We start from the raw sequence: 19381 nt of genomic DNA, 5'->3' as shown, positions 1-19381 counted from the left end.
TCCTACTGACTTTAATGGGAATCACACAGCTAAAACTCCATGTACCACTTCGATACTTCAAAGTAATTTTTCAGTCCCCTGGAGAAGGTCATAGAAATATTAAAAACTAAAGCATTCTCTAAGGATCTCAGATTAAAGACTTGCATCAGACTTTATAAAAGTGATTGGTCAAATATATAATGTACTCTTAATGTTCTAGCTCCTGGTTTGTTTTCTTTATAAAAAACCTTTGTGATGCTTTCCACAAAAGGCAATATAAGCGTACAGAACAGCACAGCGAGGCACAGCATGAACAAGAGGACACACAGACAAGTTACCTGATGTATGTTCATAGCAGTAAATTACTTTTTTTTTTTTTTTTTTTTAATATTGTGAGCAAATTCAGGGTAATTTTTAATTAAGACATTAAGACAACTACTTCAACTATACCATTTAATTACAAGCAGTTGTGTGGCACAAATATTGCTACTACCTTTGACATGCTCCCTGACCCCTTTGGTCCCCATAACATACAACCTGGCCTTAAAATTCTGTTTTCAGATGATTTTCCTGAACTTGGTTGGCAAAATCGCTCTCCCAGACACAAGTAGCCATCTCCTTTCCTCTGTAGCTGGCTACCAGCGATGTGCAACCTTCATGCCTCTCAGAGCTCTGATATCTTCATAACCCCACTAGTCTTGCCCCTACGCTCTCCACTATACATACTATGAGCAAAAGAGTTGAAAGAGATGATGAAGAGATGGATTAGTGAGAAACATGAATTCAGGAACTTTGTATTAAATTTGTATTTGGGCTGTCAAGGGCACAAGCAGCTGCCAATGTTATAAACTAATCGTTCATTTGGTGGTATTACTCCCCAGAAATTGTATTTATACATAAAATAATCTAGTAATACAATAACCTTAATAAAAACAAAATGCTTAAAAGAATGCTTAAAAGAACGAGCATAATCTTGCAAGGAAACTTCGTTTATGCTGACCTAGACGTCCTGTTTAAATGTTAAGTCTGCAAAAGCCAAATTAGAAAAAAGCAAATGCACATAAAAAAGGAACATTTTAAACTTGCAGCAAGTGCCTGCCATACTGCAAAGTAACACCTTCAGACTTCGCCTGAAAGCAAACTGTGAAGCTCACTAGCCACATCAATTCTCCCAAAATATTACATCCTACATAAAAGAACAGTCAAGGCATGCGGACTAAAACCATATTTTCTACCAGACAATCCCAGATACAGTCTCACAGAAACTGCAAACCAAAATAAGTACTCTATAAGCAAGTGCAAATACACAAACACAACTAAAAATGGATGGGCATACCCCTCCAACTCATACACACATTTAAGAAGCAGAAGAGGCATATAGATACATACAGTAGTTTTCTGTAAACCCTGAATTTTTATTTGCCTTTCCATCATGCCTGCATACTCTTGCCAAGTTACTGAACAATTCGGCCTCTCACTAAAGGCCCGAGCGCCGATGATGCTAAGTAAGTGTTACCATCGTAGCCAAATCGCATGAAGAGTGACTGTGGCAATATCATCACACGATAGGTGTCCGAAAACAAAACAGGTCGCATTTTGCTTCTTTTTCCTTTTGACACAGGAAAGGCAAATTGATGCATAATTAACAATTGGCTGATGCAAATTCTTTTACATCTTTTAATTGGTGTTAATTAGATTAGAACTAAATTTTCTTTTATCTTGCCATTCTAATGCGAACTAATCTTCTCAGCAGCATGTCAAAGTTTCCCTTTTAATTAAACTTTTCAGCTGGGAACTTCAGCAGTGCTCAGAGAGCAAAACATATTATTTAAGGAGCACGAATTGTGCTGGATTTTATGAATGGCACATCAAAAATGTAAAGCTATGATTAAAAAGCATCGACACAAGGTCAGAAATTTGATTTTTGTAAAGGCAACAGTAAGCTTTTGAGGCGGCGCTGAGCATCTGACTGTGGCAGTCTCCAGCCGCTGATCTCAACCCAAACACACACTTTTTTACAATGGAAAACTACCCCAAATGTGAAACATCTTCTGTGAATTAACCTCCCCCTTCCATACTGCTTCCCCCCAAATATTGCAGCTCCTCTAAAATTGTTAACGTGCAGAATAAACCACAAAATACATTTAATATCTTTTATGGGAAGTTGACCTGAAATAAAATTTTATGTAGTTAAGGACTTTTGATAGTTCTTTGGCCAACTTTTTTCTCTCTCTATGGGGCAATGGTGATTGAAACCTGATGTCTACTGCACAAAAAGGCTATAAAATGTTTTATGCAGAAGTAAAACAGTAGCCATTAAGTTTTGCTATGATGTTTGAGTAGATATGCAGCATGAAAACATGATAAAACAGCCATAAACTGATTGTGATCAAATGCAATTACAATGACTTGTCTCAAATGAACGACATGTACTAAATGCAGTTACAGTTTCTTGCAAAATTACTTTGGGCAAAGGCCCAAGAAAACACTATATCCTCTTTGCGAGAGGCAGTTTGCCAGAGAAATTGCAAACATGCAAGCTTTAATATCTCGGGCCAAACAGCACTTGGGAACTCATTATGAGGAGGTTAAAAAGGCTCCCTTGCGAAGGACAGCTTCTTTCTGATGGCAGCAACATCCCGAGGAGTCCAGCACTGGGGGGTAGAGAAGACAAGATCCGAGGGAATAGAAGATCCCACGATGGTCACCACCCAACTTTCCTTATTGAGTTTTGACTACGTGACAAAGGTAAGCTGCAGAAAAAAAAAAAAAAAGCAACTCCTTTGACAGTCTTAAAGTTTCACATAACGCATTGGAGAGGGACGGTGAAAATGGGGACACTAGCCCAGTCATGTATATTTTTTTGCTAAGATGGTCCTTCTGCGCTAGAAACAATTAGGCTAAAAGCTGACGTATTTCAAATCATAGAATCACAGAATCATTTGGGTTGGAAAAGACCTCTAAGATCACCTAGTCCAACCTTTAACCTAGTACTGAAGTCCATCACCGAACCATGCTACCAAGTCCTACTTCTACGTGTTTCTTGAAGACCTCCAGGGATGGTGACTCACATGAAGTGGGATCTTTTTCAAAGGTGTGCCGGAACTGAGATTTTGGGAGTTTCACCCTTTTGATTACATGTTTTCTAATTTTTCATTAGGTAACCTGGTTTAACTTCTACTCACCAAAAAAATTTACGTGTTGTGCACAGCCAGGCCAGACACCTGGATGCCATGAGACAAGACAGCCTCAGATGTCACAAGTGTGAAGAGCATCAGGTCGTCCTGCCTCTAACAAGATTTAAGGAAGATCGTATAGAGATATTCCAAGTAATCTAAGTGCCAACACCAAACACAGGATATCGAGGTGTCAATACTGGTAATCTCCTCCTGGGTGAAACTGCCCTGAAGTCTTGTGAAAAGGAAAAACAGGGCAGGGTCGTGTTCTGTGTCCACCTGGAAACCAAGGGACTCTGAATTGAGAGTTTCCAGTGGAATGAATACAAGGCATTTTGCTTTATATACGAAGGACAAAACCGAGTTGGAGATACAGATGTAAACTGTACTTTAATTAATATAAAAGAGATTAAAAAAAAACAAGCTGTCACTTCCATTGTCTAAGAAACTCTCATTTCAGGGGGACATTGGAGGTGCACAAGTACCTCCTGAAGTTACTCATCAGTCCTCGAATGGGGTACCAAAACGTAGGCGCTTGTGGACCCTGAAGCAAGGTGAGGAGAGAAGTGACCCTCCTCAGAGTAGGGACAGGCCCACCACAACCTTGTGATCCACTTAATGGAGGTGTATGGCGCCTGTTGCTAACTGCTGACACAGCTGCTGCCAAGCAGAATTAGTTATCAGAGGAAAAACCAAAATAAAAATTGAAATTGTAACCAGACAGAAAGACCCTTCCTAACTACAGCTCTCTCAGCACATCCAAAACATGTCACAGACACAAACATCACCAGAAGAAGTGATGAAACAAACAGTAACTACCTCAAGCTCCCTGCCCCAGAAAGCCAACAAATCCCCCTCCTAAAAACCAGAACCTGCTCCTGCCTTATTAAATCATAAACCGAAATCAAACGTCGAAGCAGTGCCACGACTTCCCCAAGAGGCTGTAGGACCTCGTCAGCTGTGTTACAAGGAGGAAGGGAAACGTGAAGGTGATGGTGGTTGCATCCATCAGGTGGTGGACTGAGGGACAGTAGGACGGTGCTGAGAACTCCTCCCTGTTAGCTGCTTAATATTAATTATCTGTTTGGCCACCACCAGCACCAGTCAGTAATTGCTAAAAGCAATTAAATGCAACTGAAATGTAACAAGGGAAATGCCATACCAAGATGGAGCACCCTCAGAATAAATGCCTTTGACAGCGATGTGCTGCACTGAAAACTACACTATACAACAAAATGGGATCATTTAGCCAGGTAATACACACATTTTTAATAGGAACAGAATACATTCTCTTTATTTTAGACACAAATTTGTTTTATACGTGTCTGTCTAAACCCAGTTTTTAATACCTATGTGCCTCAGCACCATCTCCAAGCGTGTGCTGTGCTGGAGCTAGCAAGACACCTGCTTTTGAGGAAACGACAAAATCTCTGTAAGCCTTACCCCTGCAGCATGCATTCCTCTGAACCTTGTACTTCGACTGTTTGGTCCTTGAATACTGCCCGTGTTTCACAGTCAGGGCCCTTTCATTTTAGTCGAAGGTATCCCTTAAAACCTCACACCACGCATTTGGCCAGCCGTGTCCCATTATCTGATTAGTTATTACTTATCCGATTCCATGCAGATTCCGGGGAACTAGGGAGAAGAAAAATCTCCTTTTGCTTTTCCAGAGCTGAAGTTTCCTTTGAAGTGTGTTAACATGGTGAGGAATGGTTCTCGGGGTTTTTCAGTGTAACCGAAATTCAGCACTGCCAAACTTGTGCTCCTCAGGTAAGCGCAGATCAGTCTTGAACTGAACAACCCGGGTTGTTTATTTCCCGTGAACTGGTCCTCAGCGGTGGTGTGGATGGGGAATAAGGCAAAATATTCTAAGGCAAGCGTTCATGTCCATTGAGGGGCCCACAGAGAGGCAGGCTTGTCTGGTTAGATAAATATTATGCATCGCTTCATCACTTTGAGTCTCAGCAGCAGCAGCTACCACAATTCTCCAGTATTTAATGCTGGCTGAGCTCATTTGAAACCTCCCAGGACAAACACCTCCTCGCAAACTTTATGCGTAAGAGAGAGATTTCCTTTGCCACTAGAGACTCCTCAGCTTCCTACAGCATAGAAGGGAAGGCAATTTCAGCCTCGGATAGGAATAATATCTCCCTTGCAAACAGCAATATCCTTCCACTGAGACAGCATACGCTGCTATGTTTAACATAGCGGGTTTTTTTATTCGTGGTGCTAACAGCTAGGGCTGTACAAGGCACCAGGACCACACGAAGGAGACACGGTGTTCTTCAGTAACAGAAAAAGGATTAGATGTTTGCTTTCCCAGTGTTTAACAGTGCACGAACATTACAATTCCTTCACAAAGTGGAAATAAAAAACTAGGAACCCTGTCTGACTTCAGGCTCCACAGGGGAAGCTCCCACTTGTTGGGATTTTTTGCGAGCAGGGGCTCTACCTGCACAAAGCTGACGTGACCAAGCAGGCAGTATGTGGGTTGGAAGGGACCTTAAAGATCATGTAACTCCAACCCCACTGACACAGAAAAGGATGCCACCCACTAGGCCAGGTTGGCCAAAGCCCCATCCAGCCTGGCCTTGAACACCTCCAGGGATGGGGCATCCACAGCTTCTCTAGGCAAAATAATAATTATATTTAAACTCTTTGAGAGGAACGATCACTTGAAAATAAAAATTGAAAAGCAATCACCAGAGAAACATCTGAATCTAAGTATAGTAATTTAATCATTTCTTTCCTGAAACCTCTGGGACAAGCTCTGCTTCTTGAAGAAAACCCATCAGTTTTCTCTTCCTAAATAGCTGGCCATTACAATCTTGGACATGCTGCTAAAGTCCAGATGTAAAATTTTTAAATGAAAACGTTGCCACTGTCAGGCATCAAAAACCTCCCTTGCTGTTACTCCCAGTAAACGGAAGATTTGGTGAGACTGAAACTTACAGGGCAATAGTGCAAATCCTGCGCAGAAGCTTTACAGTATCGGTGTGCACCACAATTCTGTTTTACAGAGAGAAACTTTTGCTAATCCTCTGCAGTCAGAGAAGGAAGGCACAGGCTGCTCTGCACGGACACCTCCACTACAAGGTATCTGCTGGGGAGTCTCTCAGCGCCTGCTTAGCCCTCACCAATCTAACTTCTCCAAACGAAATGATCTTTGGCACGTGTGAGTAAATTGCGGCAGCACAGACATATCTGGACAGTAATTAATCACTTAGAATGCTCAATGTGTTTGGATATAAAATTAAGAAAGTAGGGTTGTTAAAAAATGACAGATTTAAGCACCATCTGGGCTCTGTGGTCACAGTGGCGCGAATTCCAAAGGAAGGCTTAACAGTGCATGATCCGAGAATCCCATCTGTCTCAGCTGAAACGAAACAAATAAATAAATAAACCCGCATCCTCATTTGCAAGGTTTTCCCAAGTTTCCCAATTTAAAAATCGACTTGCCACGGGAAAGCATACGTAATTAAATGTGCTACATCTTCAAAACACTTCTTGTGTCTTTCTCGGTTACATAGATTATTACTGCATTATGCTCCTATGGAAAAAAAAAATAATAAATTTATATAGATACATCTATATAGATAGAACACCTTTAGATGGCATTTCCTAGTAAGAGTGTGCATTCATAAAATACAGTGTTAGTATAGAATTGATGTGATAGGACTCCTCACCTGCCTGGTCTGATTTGGGGAAGTCCAAACCCCTTTCTGGCACCCACAGTCTCCTTCCCCAAACCACCACTCACCTGCGCCAGGGATGAAGGTCAGTCTCCTTGTGTTTGCACAGACCTCCACCCAGACTCCTCGCTTTGCCTCCCTCCGAGGTCAGAAGTCTGTCATAAAAAAAGTCACCTGCAACTAGTTAACCCTCAGGATATCTTCGGTAACACTTGTTTGGCACAGAATAGGTGAATAAATAAATCTTCCAAGATGAATGCCAAGTGGCATATCAACACATCTAAGGCCTCTGAAAAGGTCAGCCAGGTGAGTGTTAAGTTTAGGGGTGAACCTCAGGAATAAGCTGGCCAAGTCCCTAGATCTCCCACAGCCCACCCACACCTCAGGCGGGCAGCAGGTTTGAGCACCCTGGTTGTGCAGAGGATGCCTGAAATGACCTAATGCCCCTTCAGGATGGTGCTTTGCAGGTCAAGGTGCCTTGTTTTGCTCTATGGAAAGATGGATTTTCCATCCTTTGCCCTCAGCATGTTAGTAAAAAATCCTCGCCCTCCCCTGCTCTGTGTGCAGCTCACCTCAAGAAGCAGAAGACCACAGCTCAGCTCCTGTCCAAGTCCCCTGCTCTCCCGTCCTGCCCCAAAGCCATGCACTTGCTTCTCCTGCAGGTGAAGGCAATTCTTTGCATTGACTGTATCAAATGTGTATACATTTTTTCTGTGTTCATAACATTTATATAATCTCTCACTTACAATTGCTTTTAAACCGGTGTCTCCAAGCCTGCCTATATTCACCTTTTTTAAATCTTGTATAGTTTGAGGGGCTTTCCCTTCAGAAAAGTCACGTAGCTCTTGCACATATTATTGAGAGCTCACCGAGAAGATGCATTTGATGAGCATCCAGATAGCTCCACATACAAAACTGCCATTGGTTAAAGTAAGTGGACTGTGCTGTTTTCCATGAAATATAAATCTTACACAGGATTTTCCTTGCATGTTATAAATGATAAGGGAAAAAAAGGGGGAAAAGATGATTATTCTTAAAGATTCTTTCAGTAGGGGTTTAGCAGGGATGTGGACTCTGTGTAATGATGGCAATCACAGTAGAGGTGCAGGAACCTGGAAAACTCATGTGTTAGAGCGAGTGTGTACAACATCAAACCACCTTTGGGCCAGATGCTGGCCTGGGAAGGTCTCAGCACCTCCAATGGTTGGGCTCTGGGGCCATGCGAAGCAAAGCTGGTGAGGACTGCCTACCGCTCTGCCCTCCTTATGGAGGTATTTCCACCAACAAAAATATATTTTCTTAGCAAGAGCTACACCTATTTATGAAATCCGTAGCGATTAGGCTAAAGATCTCTTCATTCTCTCAGCAGATGTTGCATAAAGATGAACGCGCTTCCCCACACCGGGCATTTCATTTTTTATCTATAAATAAAACAGCACCTACTTAACAATTTTTCTTTGTTCCTCACTTTCATGGACTTTAAAGTAAGATGAAAATATCTCTTTTTATGCATAGGATTTCTCAGTGGTGTAAAAACTCCGCACTGTAAAAATAGGCACAAAGCTTTTAAAACAAGCTGAATTGCGGAAAATTACTGGATAGCCTATTAAGCACAACATTTTCACAACACAGTAAAATGAGCTGTACTATAACTAACACACCGTTGATCCCTCTATAATTTAGTCTTTATCAGCCTGCTTCTTTCATTATTAAGAAATGCAGACTAGATATTGAGTTTATAGTTGTAAAACCGGCACAGTTTCCCTTCAAGAGGGCTTTTGTATCTGTTGGGTGAGAAAATAATATTTTCAACCTAATCCTACTCACTGCAGACCTTCTTCAGGACGTGATCCTCAGAAAGGTGAAATGTTTCCAACTTCTGTCACTGCAGTAAGGGCAAGCAGTGCTCAGTGGTCACCAGAAGGAAGCCAAATGGCCTGCAGGCCTCCTTGATTAGCCTGCACTTCTTTTTTTTTATATTATTTTATTATGCATTTGGAATATTATCTTCTAGGTTTTCAGAATAGCTGTGTAAACTGAAGTTTAAAAACAATAACTAGTGGTTATTGAGACGTATTTCTGAAGACTAATAAAACACGGGAACTAAGTCTACAGATGACCCCGAATGCAAATGAGTGGAAGATGAGAACAAATGTCAGTGAATAAAAAAGTGCAGTGGAATGAAAGCTGTTCAGCAAGCAGCAAAAGCTGCCCATTTCTGAGCGCTGGGGGAGGCAGGTGGGTCTCCTCCAGCAGGTGGTGCCCCCCATCAGGTGCTCTTGGGGCACCCTGTCCCCCCCAATTTCTGCTGCTGGCTGGGCACAGGCAGAGCAGGGTGGGATGCTGTGGTGGTGGGGAGCTCCCAGGGGCTCCCACATGTCTGAGAGATGCTGAAGGCATGCGGGAGGCAGGTTTGGGCACCGGAGGCGCTGTCCTTTCATCCACGTGCTCCTGCCTCCCACCCCACAAACACCTTCCTGCACACCTTGCGGCATCACTCAGTTTCACTCAATATCTACCCCAATTTCACGGCACTGGCGGCAGGTAAAAATTAGCTTCCTGAATGCAGCACTGCTACCGATCGCATCAATGCCCAGGAAGAATTTGTTTTGTGCTTTCCCTGTGTGTCACCTCAACAAATCCGATGCGGTGGCTTGAGCACCGTCTAGGAAAGGGACTCACTCCTTTCGCCATCCTTGGCTTGCCACTGTTTTACAGTCCTTGGGCAAACTGCAGCCTGCCTGGGACTTGCAGTTTTTTGACTTACAAACGGGGATGAAATGCCTGCCTGCCTCGTGGTGTTATGCAGCTCTAGGAGGAATTGTAAATACTTTGAGACTGTTGGATGAAAGGAGTAAAAGCACAATTAGCATAGCTAAAGCAAAGCACATAAATGTTTTTCTTATGGGGAATGCTTCCCATTTCACATAAATTTTATATGCAAATTAACCCAGGGTTACTCTAGCCACATGAAAAAAATCAGACCTCATTAAATGTTCCTTTTACATTTAACACTGAGATGTGATGGGTGACGTTTCTAAAGATTTCAGCAAGGCTGCAAGAAGTGAACTTGGGAGACGAGAACATGAAATAAAAGCCTTCCCTTTGCACGGGACCCCATTACGGTGAAATCACATTAAAGAGCAGCACGTGCTGGTGCTAACTTCCCCTCTCAGGGGCAAATAATTTCGGAGATATCAAAACCTGGCTGCAGTGATCTGGCTGACGGTAGCTGTGTAAAATTCACCACGACGTCGTTGCGGAGGCGAACCTTCCCAGAAGCAGCACAGCCACCGGCGGGATGAAGATGAAGAGAAACCTGACCAGAAATACATCTTAAGTAAACAAAAGCTTTTGTGGTGCCACTGAAAGGCCCATAAAAGTAAACTACAACATAGGAAAAGCCTTTTAAACCGCCAAAACAGTGAGGCAGAGGTCAGGGAGCCCGGCAGGTCAGCGGAGCCCTTCTTGCCGCTTTGGGGTCGCCCTCCCCTCGGGCCGGCCGGCCAGCCCGCCGCAGCGGCCCCGCACAAACGCCCGGGCTGCCCTTCTGCCTCGACAAAACTTTGGTTTGCTGATTGGGCCCGAAACAAAAGAAAGACAGCGGGACACGATTTATAAGGGGGCAGGGTAGGCTGACATGCTATTGTGCTCCCGAGGTATCCACAAGCTGTTAATTCCATTTTAACATTGTTAATAAGACTGTTAACACATCTGACTTTGTTTCCAGACTTTGAAAACATCAACAAACTATTAAAAAAAAAACAAAAAAACAAAACACAACAAGAACACAAAACCACAGCCACACGGCAGAAGCAAAACACGATCGAGTCGAACGGCATCCAACACCTTCGCGCTACGCCTCTGCCTGCTCAGAGCTGGCACCCAGGAGAGGGACGGACAGAGCGGCTGCCCGACGGATGGACGGACGGACGCCTGCTGAATTCCTCACACGGCACTGTCTGGAGAATGACATTTTCCAGGTTCAACCTGAAAGTGCTCGTTTCCAGCCCTGCCCGCCACTTTTAGGAGGAAGCGAAGTGCAGCCGCCCCCCCGCCGCACACCTCTCCCTCTCGCCCGCTCGCCCCCGTGCACACGCACCGGCAAATGTGCAGATTTAATCAGTGAGGAATGTTTTAAATGAATAATTGGGTCTGACAGATTTATTGCAGTTAATTTCGCAATAGAATGGAAAAATGTTTGGATCCCAGCCTTTAAAGTATTAGGAAAACAATTAATCCATCACATAACGGAAATTCCTGTATTACACCCTCACATCCAATTAAATAATGTCAAGTAATTTTACATTGTAAAATACTGAAAATTGAAGCTCAAAACGTTGGGGGAATATGCTTTAATTTTTCAGGAACCTCTAAAAAAATTACATCAAATTAAAATCAGATGCTTTGAGAAAAGCTCTTTTGCCTTGGTTTGTGTTAAGGAGGAGGGTTAGTAGAAAAAAAAAGAAAAAAAAAAAAGCAATGACAAAAACTAGCTTCACTCCAAAACCTCGAATTCCCTTCTTCTCTCCAGCCTTCACATCCTGACCATCGTCTTAGCAAGGCTATCCCAAAGAGAATCAAAAGTGCTACGATGAAGTGTGCAACTTCAGGAAATATTTCACGCTAGATAGCAAGTCCGTGTATTTTTCACCAGGCAGAGGCTCTCATCCCGGAGTACTTACTCAGGCACAATTGTCAGAGGCTTCAAGCCGTGTTTTGCTTGAATAACGTCCTGTAGGATCAAGTCCACAGTTTATGAACAAATGACAGCAAACTTCTGAGACTGAAAGTAATCACGATTCGTTTGTCTTTGTTTACAGCCAAAAGCTGCTAATGCTGTAAAATTGCTTAATGTCACACTCCATCTCCTTTTTATTAAAGGTAAGTTAAGAAAGCCTGCAAGTCAAATAACTTTTCCAGAATAACAAAAACACCAACTTACAAATGTACTGCCTTGCCCCTGAAATTTGAGACTTGGCAAATTCATCCAGTTCAGATGTGGGACAAAAGGTTCCCGAAGCGTGTTACAGTACAGCCCCGCGCACGCTACCAAATATTTCTGCTCTTTCTAAAACAGCGCGGGTTGGGACTACAGTCTGCAGTTTAATGACCGAACTGAAAGCAGCAGCGAAATTTTACCATTGCAAAGAGTTAAGAGGAGCACATTCAGCTATTTTTGCTGCTGACAGTCCTGCAGGAGGGAAGGTGGAGAGTTCAGAGACAAAAAGGGATCTGAGCACGTGTCCACGCAGCAAAGAAGTTACAGGTTCCAAAAAAGGAGTAAATACAAAACAGTGCGAAACATCACTGTGGCAATGGCAAAAACCACAAACTTAAACCTCAGGTTGTGTAGAAGGGCAATAAATATTGCAGTGCCTTACTCACACCTTCATTATAGCACCATCGTCAGCACTGGACATACGAGAACGGGGACTGCTGTACTAATTGCAGGCAGTGCATGAGAAAAGTGGAATATGTGGCTAGCACTGCTCAGTTTGTTTTTCCAACTACAACACAGTGCTTATTTTGCTGCTTTCTTACAATCTTACGCTCTGGATACACACATCACAACCCAACTATTTCTGTTGCCATAACAACATCATAAATTTGGTCTTCGATGTCCTTTTTTAATAAAATCATTTTGGAACTGTGGCGCTTTCGAAGCTGGTACAGTTCCTCCATTTAGGCAGCTCACACCTTTCACAAGGACCCGATTTGTTTCTGTTTCCCTAAAAATCTCACAATTTGAAAACGGCGTGTCCCCCCCCCCATGCTCCTTCTTGGCATTGGAAATAGGCCTGTTGCTATAAACAGCTTTTCCTGAGGATTTTGGAGAGGATTTTAAAGAAACAGGCAACCTAAAGCAGCCAGCGGACCACCTCCTAAGGCTTGCGAAAAGGAGCAAAGCGCTGTGCGTGCAGCCCCCTGCGTGAAGGACGGCAAAGTTTGCTCCACATATTCACTTGCAAAGCATCTGGGAGCAGCTGGTGTGCTTGAGGATGTCCCAAATTAAATGCAACCAAAAACTAGATGCTACCTAGCTGTCTGGAGAGCCTCGTCCCTTACGAGCGGCTCGTGCAGCAATACACGGTGGCTGCACATCGGCATCTCTGCTATTGCTGTTTCCAGTGTGCTTTCTCAGATCATCTCACCATCGCTGGAAAAAAAAAAAAAAAAAAAAGCAAAATCTGGCTCTTTACCATTAAATAAATTGGATTCGCACCACAAACAGCAAAACAATGGACAACAGGATGTGACTAACGAATGCCGAGGGAAGAGTCAAGCCGCACTCCCTTTGCATATGCAGTGAAACAGAAGTCATTGGGTGTTTTTTGGTTGTTGTTGTTGTTTTTTTCCTATTTAACATATCTGTGCATTTCAATAAGTTCAGAGAAACAATGAGTGGCTTTCAAAAGTTGCAAATTACTGCGAATACATCGCAAAAGGACAAAACGGGGACGGACAGCCCATAACATTGGAAGATGTTGAAAAGTATTTATCTTTTTTTTTTTCTTAAGGAAAAGATCGGTGAGAAATCACGACCCTAGGGGGCAAATGGTCCTGAGTGGGGAAGGCACCGAGCTGGTGACCCACTCAGGAAACTTCTCAAGAGAAGTGGTTGAAGTGTGTGTTTTTAAAGTGTGTTTTTAAAGTGTGTTTTTAAAGAGAATAAATCCACTCATAGCCAGGGACGTAATCCTGCCGCTGATGTTCACTGATGATACTCGGCCAAACGCCATCCAGCCAAACGTAAATATCTATTTCTTCACGGCGGACAGCACGAAGACACCTACGTGCATACAATGACAGTAAAAACGGGGAAAAGAAGAAGAAAAAATAAAACACAAATCCTGCTTTTTCCCCTTTTACCGGCGGCATTTCGATCGTGAGGGGATCGCCGCCCTCGCCCCACGGCGCCAGTCCGGGGGCTTCTCCTCCCGCCGCGTGGAAAAAAAACCACAACACAACCAACCCAAACCCATCGAACCCAACCCAAAGGAACCCAAACCCACCCCAAATAAACCCGCTGTCCCCTCCCCGCGGCGAGGAGCCCCCACAGCCCGATCCCAAGCGCGACGCCCCCAGGCCCCGCCGAGCCCAGCGGCGGGCGGCAGCGACACCCGCCGGCGGGCAGGGACGGGCAGGGACACCAGGGACACGGGCAGGGACAGGCAGGGGGACTGGCAGCAGGGGTTTTGGGGCCAGCAGAGGCTTTGGGGCCGTCAGGGTGCGGGATGGGGCCTGTGGGGAGGCCGTGGTCCCCTCAGGCTCTGGGTCTCATCCGTCACCCCGTTCCCCGCTGGTGGTGGCTGCCGTGAGGCGACGTCCCGCGTGAGGGAGGGCTGCAAGATGCTGTCCCTCCGGACCGGGGCTGTTATTAATATTTCAACGCTCTGTGTTTTTTTTTTTTTCCTTCCTTTTTTTTTTTTGTCAGCCCGCTAATGAAGCTGTTGCTGCTGCTGGGGAAACGAGGAGGCGATGCGCGGCGAGGGAGGTGCGCGCACCGATAACTCCCTTCCCAATTTGTTTTCCCCCGAAGAAAACGGGAAAATATTCCTGGCGGAGGAATTGGGGAGCAGCTTTCCCCGTCCGTGCCCTCACCCCATGGGTTCCTGAGGCTGCCCAGCCCCGGGCCAGCCCGCAGCACCTTCTAGCACCTTCTGTCAGAGGATTTCAAAGGGCTGCACGAGCTCTAATTAATTACCCGTGCTCCACACGCGTGCAAACGGAGATGCGGGGATCCATTTTACAGATGGAGACCTGCTTGTACAAGGGGGCCGGGCAAGACACCCCCACCGGCGGGCGAGCCAGGAATTAAAAAATATTAATTTTCTGACTCTGGGTTCCCATGCTTTAAATACAAAACCCATCGATCACTTCCCCGATCCATCATACCGACAGAGGCGGGCTGATCATGAAATTAATTCCCTATTGCCTCACATTCAGCCCAGAGACACGTACAGCCACACAAAGGCACGTAACACGGTGCCCTCCTCGCATTCACGTGCGTACCTGTTGGTACGGTCTCCTATCCCCAGATGCTTTACAGAGTCAAAACAAGACAAAGACAGAATTAAAAAACAGTAGAGAGGGAAACTAATTTGAAAAATATGGGCAGGCTCAGAGCTGCTCGACCGAGCCTTTGAACAGATGAAGAGCCAGTTTGGTAGACAGAAAGAAGAGGGATGTCCCTGGAGTTAGGAACTACAAAGGAGGAGGCTCCGGCATCAATGCAGGCCAGAGTGCAGGAGGCAGAGACGGGAGACAAATATTTATGTGAGAGCAGGGATCACGGCGATGGATGGGGACCAGATTTTCCAGGGCAACTGAAGATACAGACAGGCACCTGGCAGGATTTTCAAGAGCAAGATAGGTACCTAAATCCCTCCAATTTCAGTGGATGCTGGGATGTCTAACCTGCTTATGCTCTTTTGAAAATCCAATTAAGTACCAGCTGCATGTTTAGGAACCTAAACACATTTGAAAATGTATTGTAAGGCTCCAGAACAAATAAATTTGAAGAGCAAAGCACTGTCATGCCAATGTCAGGAATTACAAAACAGAGTGTGGTTCCTTCCCTGCCCAAAAAGGAGTTGGTTACCCAGTGACGTTCAAAGAAACAATTTTGCATTTGCCTTCTGAGGTTTGCACATTGAGCCCTCCTTGTTTCCATCTCCTCTCCTCTTCTTTGGTAATAAACCTGTTCATGTAAAAAGGATGCCCCAGCAGGACTCCTGACCCACCTGAGCGAGTCGCCGTGCTGCTGGCGGACGGGTAGGTGCTGGAGCACGACACGAGCCAGCAGAGCTGTCTGGAGACGCTGCTGGGACGGCGATGGATGTGTGGCTGCATACGCTGGGAGGCAGGGGACAGCAGGCAGGCACCTGGGAGCCAGTCTGCCATCCTGCTCAGGTGCTAAGCGATGTGGCCAGAGGCACCAGACAGCGGCCTCTTGCTTTCAGGCGGTGCTTTGGGACAACTTGGGAAAGACAGCGTCTTGTTATGAAATAGCTGTGTATTACACACACACCACGAAGAGTTACATTAGAGAGCACTAATGACAGGGATTATTTTTTCCCTGAATTGTCTGTTTTTTAAGGTTATTCTGCCAGCGTGGATTTGCCTGTACATTTTGATGCTTTCATTCATGTTTTTTAGAAAACTGTTAAAATAGGACTGCTGACGGAGTGCCAGACTTTCCCAGGAGTTCACTTTAAATATGTAGGTAGCAGATGTCTCTTGATCACTGATGAACTTTAAAGCCCACAGAATAAAATCTCAACAAACAACAGTGTAAAGAGAGCAAGCTTCTGAAAGGCTCTTCAGAAAATAGTATTTCTAAAGAATTTTAACGCTAACAGCTAAACTGACACAGCAAAACCATTGTGTTTCGCCAGTTTTGTTTTGCTATATACAGCTGTGTTTTCACAGATGCAAAACCATGTGTCTTCAGCAAAAGGTCTACTCTTCCCTTCAGATGTGAATGAAGATCAAAGGTTCAAACACAGAAATACAAGATCCTTTTCCCTTTGGAACATGTTTTTATTTTTTTCAGTGGCTCTAAACCAGAATTTCCATCTGTTGTCCTTATGCAACGTACAGGTTAACCTTAGCAGTAGGGTCTGCGCTGCCGTTATCTCAACTGAGAAGTGCAGAGATGAATCACCCTTGCATGTATGCTCTGAACATCTCACCAAGAAGCAAAAGCGGAGCTGCATCAGACAACAAGCCATCATTTCACGGAGACGAGGGCTGAAACAGACTCGTTTCTTCCTTCCTTTACAGCACAAAACACACGTTTCCTGAATGGTATGTGGACACTGCCACGCTGCAAATTCTCCACTCCCATTCTCTGCTGTAACAAACTGGTGTAATTCCTTTGGAGTAAATGGCTCTGGTTCAATTTACAGCATGCTTAGGCCGGCAGCTTTTAGACAGCGTTGTTTTACATTTTGTCTCCCTGTTTCTCTCCTCATCAGGCAGACAGCAGACAGTCCGTGCATTCATGTTTTCACAGCTGGCTGCAAAAGTGCAGGTATGGTGGTGGAGGCACCGAAGCTGGTCACTGCTAGTTATACAACCGCAATCTGTGGGTGTCTCGCCCGTGTTTCGAGGCTCTTTAAAAGCGAAGTAACTGAGGCGGCTATACCAAATGCCACCCGCCTCGTGTGCCTGGCAGAAGACCCACTGTGCCCGAGAGGGCCAAAGCAGGGGCAGGGCGAGGCGCTGGGCAGGACGCCGACCACACAGAGGGTCAGCAGCCCGGTAGGGCCCGCCGCGCAGGCCGGGCCGGGTTGACTAGGCGGCCGGGGGGCGGGTTGACCAGGCGGCCAGGGCCGCGTTGACAGGGCCACCCCGGGCCCTGCCTGCTCCGCCGGGGCAGCGCTGCCACCTGGCGGCCGGCACGGAGCCGGGCCCGCAGGGCAAGGGCCTGGCAAGGCGAGGCCTCGTCCTCCTGCAGGCCGCCCCGCATCCTCACGCGTTTGCTCCTTAGAGAAACAGCATAAGCGGGCAACACCAGCAATGGCACAGGGCACGGTTCAGCACCGTGTTCTCACACGACCTCTGCAAACCAGCAAGACGCAAGCCTTCGTTCTGCAGCTACAGAGTGTCGCCGTGACTTACTGCTGCTGCTCACAAGCAACCACAAAGAGCACTGCGAAGATGGCACTCACTAGAGCTGGCTGATTTTTTGTATTAAACAGTGAATAAACAAACCATAGTCAAAGCCTTGACATTTCATTATTCCAGTCAAAATTGGAAGGCGGGGAATATGGCATAGCCTGGTCTACGGTTTTCATTTTACTGTCCCTATTTTTGCAAAAGCAAAAACAAAGGAGGAAGAGAAAGTGAGGAATGGAAGCAAAACAAAATAAAGCATTGTTCATTTGTCTTTAAACGAGAAATATCAAGTGTGAAAAAGTATCGTTTCCCAAAACTCTGGATATTTGCCTTTACCTCTTGCAACCAGCTCTATATTAACCTGAGCAGAAGCTTAGTAGAGATGTAGCCCATCAAGCAGTGGAGGAATTTACTCTTCACAGAGAAGATAAAAATATAAAAAAATTAAAAGAACACAACACTTTTACTAAAATGATTAGGCATCTGTTGCCATTGACTGAGTACCAGTGTGGGAAGAAAGCCTTTGTAGTTTAGCGAGGGAGCACAGGAACATGAAATGCCTTCTAGGGAGCTGCGCTGAGCAGCAGCCGTGACGCCTGTGCCAGCAGGACACGCGCTGCTCCCGGTGATTTCAGGCTGCAGGCAGATGTCCTCTTCTGAACGCAACCTGTGCTGGTACCAACCTGGGGTGCTGGGGATCACCCAGCAGCCAGATGCAATCGTCTCCGCAGCCCTGCCGGTGGGAAGGGGTTGCACGAGTGCCCCCAGCCCTGTTCCAGGCAAAATGAGCCCCATTAGCGCCTATCGAGCTTCTCCGAGGCAGGCCTCTAGGAGCAATCGCCTCTCCTGGAGCGGCAGTGAGACGGGAGCAGTGCCACTGTCAACCAGCACAGCTGGTTCCAAAATGCACATCTACGACCTTCCTCCAGCTACCCACAAGAGCTAGAGCACAGAGCCGTTTCGGGACGGCACTTCCAGCTAGCAGGTGGGAGCCACGCATCGCGCCCCCGTGCCATGCTTCTGCATTGCCCAACCACGGTTTTGTGCACTTCCTCTGTATTTAGAATTCAGCCGTGAATTCCCTTCCCTTGCACTGATTAATTTTCATTTCAGAACCAATTAGTGAAGGCTAAACTTTAGGGCTCGTCCAAGGAAACTGTTGCGCAGCCTAGCACCAGAAGGAATGACTCCATTTATTCTATTTCAAACAGAAAGCTTTAATGCCTCTTTGTTGTGCGAGCAACCCCGATCAGAGAAGTGACAACTCATCTTCACAACGACAATAATGTGCGCGCCCACTAGCTGAACACAAGGTTGTAATGTAACATGATTAAACAGCCTTTTTTTTTTTTGCCGTAGAAAGATGTAAACAATTGCTAGAATCATGAGACCTGAGTTTTTTTGCAATTGCAGATTTCCTCTGTGCTAATTTGTTAGTCCAACACTTCTGGTGTTCCAATAGCAGGGGGTCTGCATTAGCAACGTTGGTCTTTTTGTTAACAAAACCCTCAAACCTTCACATTTGGTTCGATCTGCACCCGAGCACCGGAGGGGGATGCCTGCGTTCCAGGTCTGCTTCAGGCTGAAGTCCTGGGAGCGTTCAGTAGTACGAGGTGATTTCAGAGAGCAAGGCTCTCCTCCAGACTAAAACTACCAGGGCCTTTAAGGATGTTCCTCTTCACATTTCTTTAAACTTAGCAGAGAAGACCGTGAGACTTTTGTATTATGTCTCTGCCATGCTCATTGAAGTCACCCAAATTTAGCCAAGTTCAAAAACTCTGCAAAGCTGCAGTGCAACACAGGCAGGGAAGATTTGTTTCATCTACGATGGTACAAATCTAGATGTTTTGCCGTGCTGCTCCCCCTCACAGCCCTTGTTCAGACTAGGCCACGCAGCATCCCAGCCCC

The 19381-nt window shown here is 45.4% G+C and overlaps 1 protein-coding gene across 6 annotated transcripts in view; it reads right to left on the bottom strand.

The window, feature by feature from the left end:
- The window catches only part of CLYBL (citramalyl-CoA lyase), a 152866-nt gene that overhangs the window by 114638 nt on the left and 18847 nt on the right, over window positions 1-19381 (bottom strand). For 5 of the 6 annotated variants that reach the window (XM_068677709.1, XM_068677692.1, XM_068677716.1 and 2 more), the window contains one exon: window positions 12888-13007. The exons of the other annotated variant lie outside the window; for it this stretch is intronic. In XM_068677709.1, the coding sequence (XP_068533810.1) occupies window positions 12888-12958 (71 nt within the window). In that variant the 5' untranslated portion in view covers window positions 12959-13007. Of the gene's footprint in view, window positions 1-12887; window positions 13008-19381 lie in introns of those variants that run through there. 6 annotated transcript variants of the gene reach the window in all.

This window comes from Anas acuta, chromosome 1, assembly GCF_963932015.1.
Source record: "Anas acuta chromosome 1, bAnaAcu1.1, whole genome shotgun sequence".
Taxonomy (NCBI): Eukaryota; Metazoa; Chordata; class Aves; order Anseriformes; family Anatidae; genus Anas; species Anas acuta.
Note: the sequence above shows the minus strand (reverse complement) of the source record. Positions and strands in the feature narration are given on the sequence as shown.